The 2,967-nt window shown below is 28.0% G+C and overlaps 3 protein-coding genes across 3 annotated transcripts in view; 1 reads left to right on the top strand and 2 right to left on the bottom strand.

Moving 5' to 3' along the window:
- LOC108737363 (unconventional myosin-Ib) overlaps positions 1-1,254 on the bottom strand; it is a 6,833-nt gene extending 5,579 nt beyond the window's left edge. The window contains exons 1-5 of the mRNA XM_025973761.1: positions 1,176-1,254; positions 728-1,063; positions 574-644; positions 218-393; positions 92-155 (exon numbers count right to left, since the gene is read on the bottom strand). Of these exons, the coding sequence (XP_025829546.1) occupies positions 92-155; positions 218-393; positions 574-644; positions 728-957 (541 nt within the window). The 5' untranslated portion in view covers positions 958-1,063; positions 1,176-1,254. The remainder of the gene's footprint in view (positions 1-91; positions 156-217; positions 394-573; positions 645-727; positions 1,064-1,175) is intronic.
- A 90-nt stretch (positions 1,255-1,344) lies between these two features.
- On the top strand, positions 1,345-2,645 carry LOC108737382 (MIT domain-containing protein 1-like). The gene is given in 4 exon segments (XM_025973755.1): positions 1,345-1,702; positions 1,840-1,849; positions 1,851-2,267; positions 2,325-2,645. Coding segments are annotated over 4 exon segments (708 nt in total). The 5' UTR covers positions 1,345-1,575; the 3' UTR covers positions 2,479-2,645.
- Positions 2,646-2,804: 159 nt separating this feature from the next.
- Positions 2,805-2,967, bottom strand: part of LOC112904227 (40S ribosomal protein S16) — a 4,104-nt gene continuing 3,941 nt past the window's right edge. The window contains exon 6 of the mRNA XM_025973758.1: positions 2,805-2,936. Within this exon, the coding sequence (XP_025829543.1) occupies positions 2,856-2,936 (81 nt within the window). The 3' untranslated portion in view covers positions 2,805-2,855. The remainder of the gene's footprint in view (positions 2,937-2,967) is intronic.

The raw sequence follows: 2,967 nt of genomic DNA, 5'->3' as shown, positions 1-2,967 counted from the left end.
CATAATAAAGATTAAAGGTACATTAATATTCATTTGTCAATACAATAAAATTAATATTCAATATAATTATCATAAATTTATTCATACTTACAATGCATAAGGACTCCTCCAGCTGGATCTCCTTTATAATCAAATTCTATATCAACAAATTTTCCCTAAAATGATAATAAAAGCTTTTTATTAATTTAAATTAACCCTTAATTACTGTTATATTTACAAATCTCGATGCATTATCATTTTTCATTGTTTTAGCATTTCCAAAAGCTTCTAGAAGAGTATTGGCTTGAACAAGTTTATCTTTTACAACTTTTACTTCTGCTTTATTACTAGATACAAGTACAAGGAATTGTAGTACAATTCTTGCAGCTTCTGTCTTTCCCGAACCACTTTCTCCTGCAAAATTTATCTATTAACAAAAAAATCCAACTAAACATAAGTAAAACTGATGGTAAAATCTCAAATTTAAATAAGTTAACTAAATTATGTTCAATTTTCTTAAAGCCTTTAAACTGATGGAGAAACTTGTAAACTTATATTACTGCAGTAACAAGTAGTAAAAGTATTTTTTCTCACCTGTAACTATAATACACTGGTCTTCGTTTTTATCACACAACCATCTATAAGATGATCCAGCAACTGCATAACTGCAAAGATATTTTTATGTAATAGTGGCAGTAACTACTAACCAGTAACCATCAAACAAAAATTGATTATTGTAAATACTTACATATGAGGTGGTAATTGAAATGGGCCCCTTTTGACATAAGTTTCTGCTAAATCAGCAGAGTATAATGAAAGCTTCCTATAAGGATTAACAGAAACTAATACATTCCCTATGTAAGTATAAATATGGTCCTTTTTGAAGCGCTGATGTAAATTATTTATGAAATTCTCTTCTGTGAATGGCTCTAAAAGAACAGAATCCCATATTCCAGTCTCTTTAAGTGAGCAGAGCATTGCAGTGCCCTACTATTTCTTGCTGCAAGCGCAGCATTTAGTATAAGATATATCTCAAACCAAATCCGTTTCTAACCTACAACGAATGATGTTGACTAATAGATGCCTAAAAAAAAGTTAATCGTTTACCTATATAATACTTCAAACATTTAAGGTTAATAGCATAATTACAAGCTATAGGTAAGGTTTGTGAAGTAATATTTTTTAATAATTTTTACCATTTTTTAATTAACTTGACAGACATCAAAAATTTCAGTAAACCTAAAAACCAAAATTACCCATGCCATAGAAGTATAAATTCTGTATCTAAACTTCTATGAATAGTTCATAGAATCTAAACCATCTATAAATGTCACGGTGACAGGTGACAGCAACAACTTCTGTTTATGACATAACTATGGTTATAACCAATTCTTTTCTCAGTAAAAACCTTAAAATTCAGTTTCTATAAAAACATTAAAATGTTTTCCCATTACAAATAATCTTTAATAAATACACACATAATATGAACAAAATAATAAGAGATGTATTACTACCATGTAATTACTAATATAAAATAATTAAAAATTTTTTGTAATGCTGGGGAAAAAGCGAGTATAAATTCAAAAATTAAATAAAATGAATATTCACAGTGCGGCTGCTAACATTTTATGCCGAGGAGTCGAATTAGATGGAAAGAAACGATATACAGACGCCCTAATTTGTTATCAAGAAGGCATTAAATTACTTATTGACTCGCTGAAAGGTATGCAATTTATTATTTTAAATATAAATTTGGATTTATAATGCTTAATCACTATAAAATGTAATTAGTAAACCATATTTAAACCAGCACATGTCTTAATAAATTAAGTTGTTAATACATTATTTTCTTGTCTTTAGAAGAAACTGGTGAAAGGCGGATATGTTTGAAGTAAAATTGAGGAGTACATGAAAAGAGCAGAAATAATAAAAGAAACAATACAGAAGCTCAAAGAAAATGGTAGCTTTCATGAACAAATTACAATAGAACATAATTCTACAAACCACAGTTACGAAACCGTACTTGGTAGATTTCTTAATGATGAGGTAGAAACTGTTGATATTGAGGATCCTTATATAAGAACATTTCACCAATGTCAGAATTTATTAAGACTTTGTGAATTAATTATTAAAAAGTGCAAAAACATTAAATCAATTCATATGGTTACTACTAAAGACACCAATGGTGACCAACAAAAATGGTTAACTGATTTAAAAAGTAATTTAAAGACTTACAATACACAATTTAATTTTGAATTTTCAGAAACATTACATGATAGGCAAATAATGTAAGTACCAAACTTATTATAGAAAATGTATTTTCAAATTAGACCTTTTGTTTTTAGATTAAGTTCTGGTTGGATAATTAAAATAGGCAGAGGCTTAGACTACTTCAAAGCACCAGAAAATAAGTTTTGCTTAGGAGTTTATGATTTAGATTTTAGGCCGTGCTATGAAACAACCATTGATATATTCCATTCTAGCACACTGAAAAAGTAGTAGTAAATAAATTTTAAAAAATTAGGTAAACAGAAAACCGAGAAATCTATATTTTGTATGAAATTTTATAACAGTAAAGAACAAAATATTAATTTATTATGGGAATATTCCTGGGTCCCAATGAGTATGTAAATTTCTTTTTCTAATAAATTATAATTAAATTGTAATGTATTACTATTCATTTAATTTAATTAATGTTAAAGCTGGCTGAAGTGATAGAACTCTTAAGGAAACTTAAAGAGCCATACACCAAATTTACATTATACTAAAGGATATTGTTTCAAAATAAATTCCTAGAATTGTTAGGAATAATTAAAAAACAAAAATATATCAGTAAATTGTTATGTAATGAAATACATACATGTACAGTACAAAACTTAACGGTAAGACTTTTGGTAGCGGGCCCTGGCGCCTGGACCTCCAAATTTCTTTGGTTCACAACGACGTGGATCTGCTACCAATAAAGTCCTATCATATTGAATTAGGATA

The sequence above is a fragment of the Agrilus planipennis genome, unplaced genomic scaffold, assembly GCF_000699045.2.
Source record: "Agrilus planipennis isolate EAB-ADULT unplaced genomic scaffold, Apla_2.0 scaffold159, whole genome shotgun sequence".
Taxonomy (NCBI): Eukaryota; Metazoa; Arthropoda; class Insecta; order Coleoptera; family Buprestidae; genus Agrilus; species Agrilus planipennis.
The sequence above is the reverse complement of the archived record's forward strand: the minus strand, read 5'-3'. Positions and strand labels throughout refer to the sequence as shown.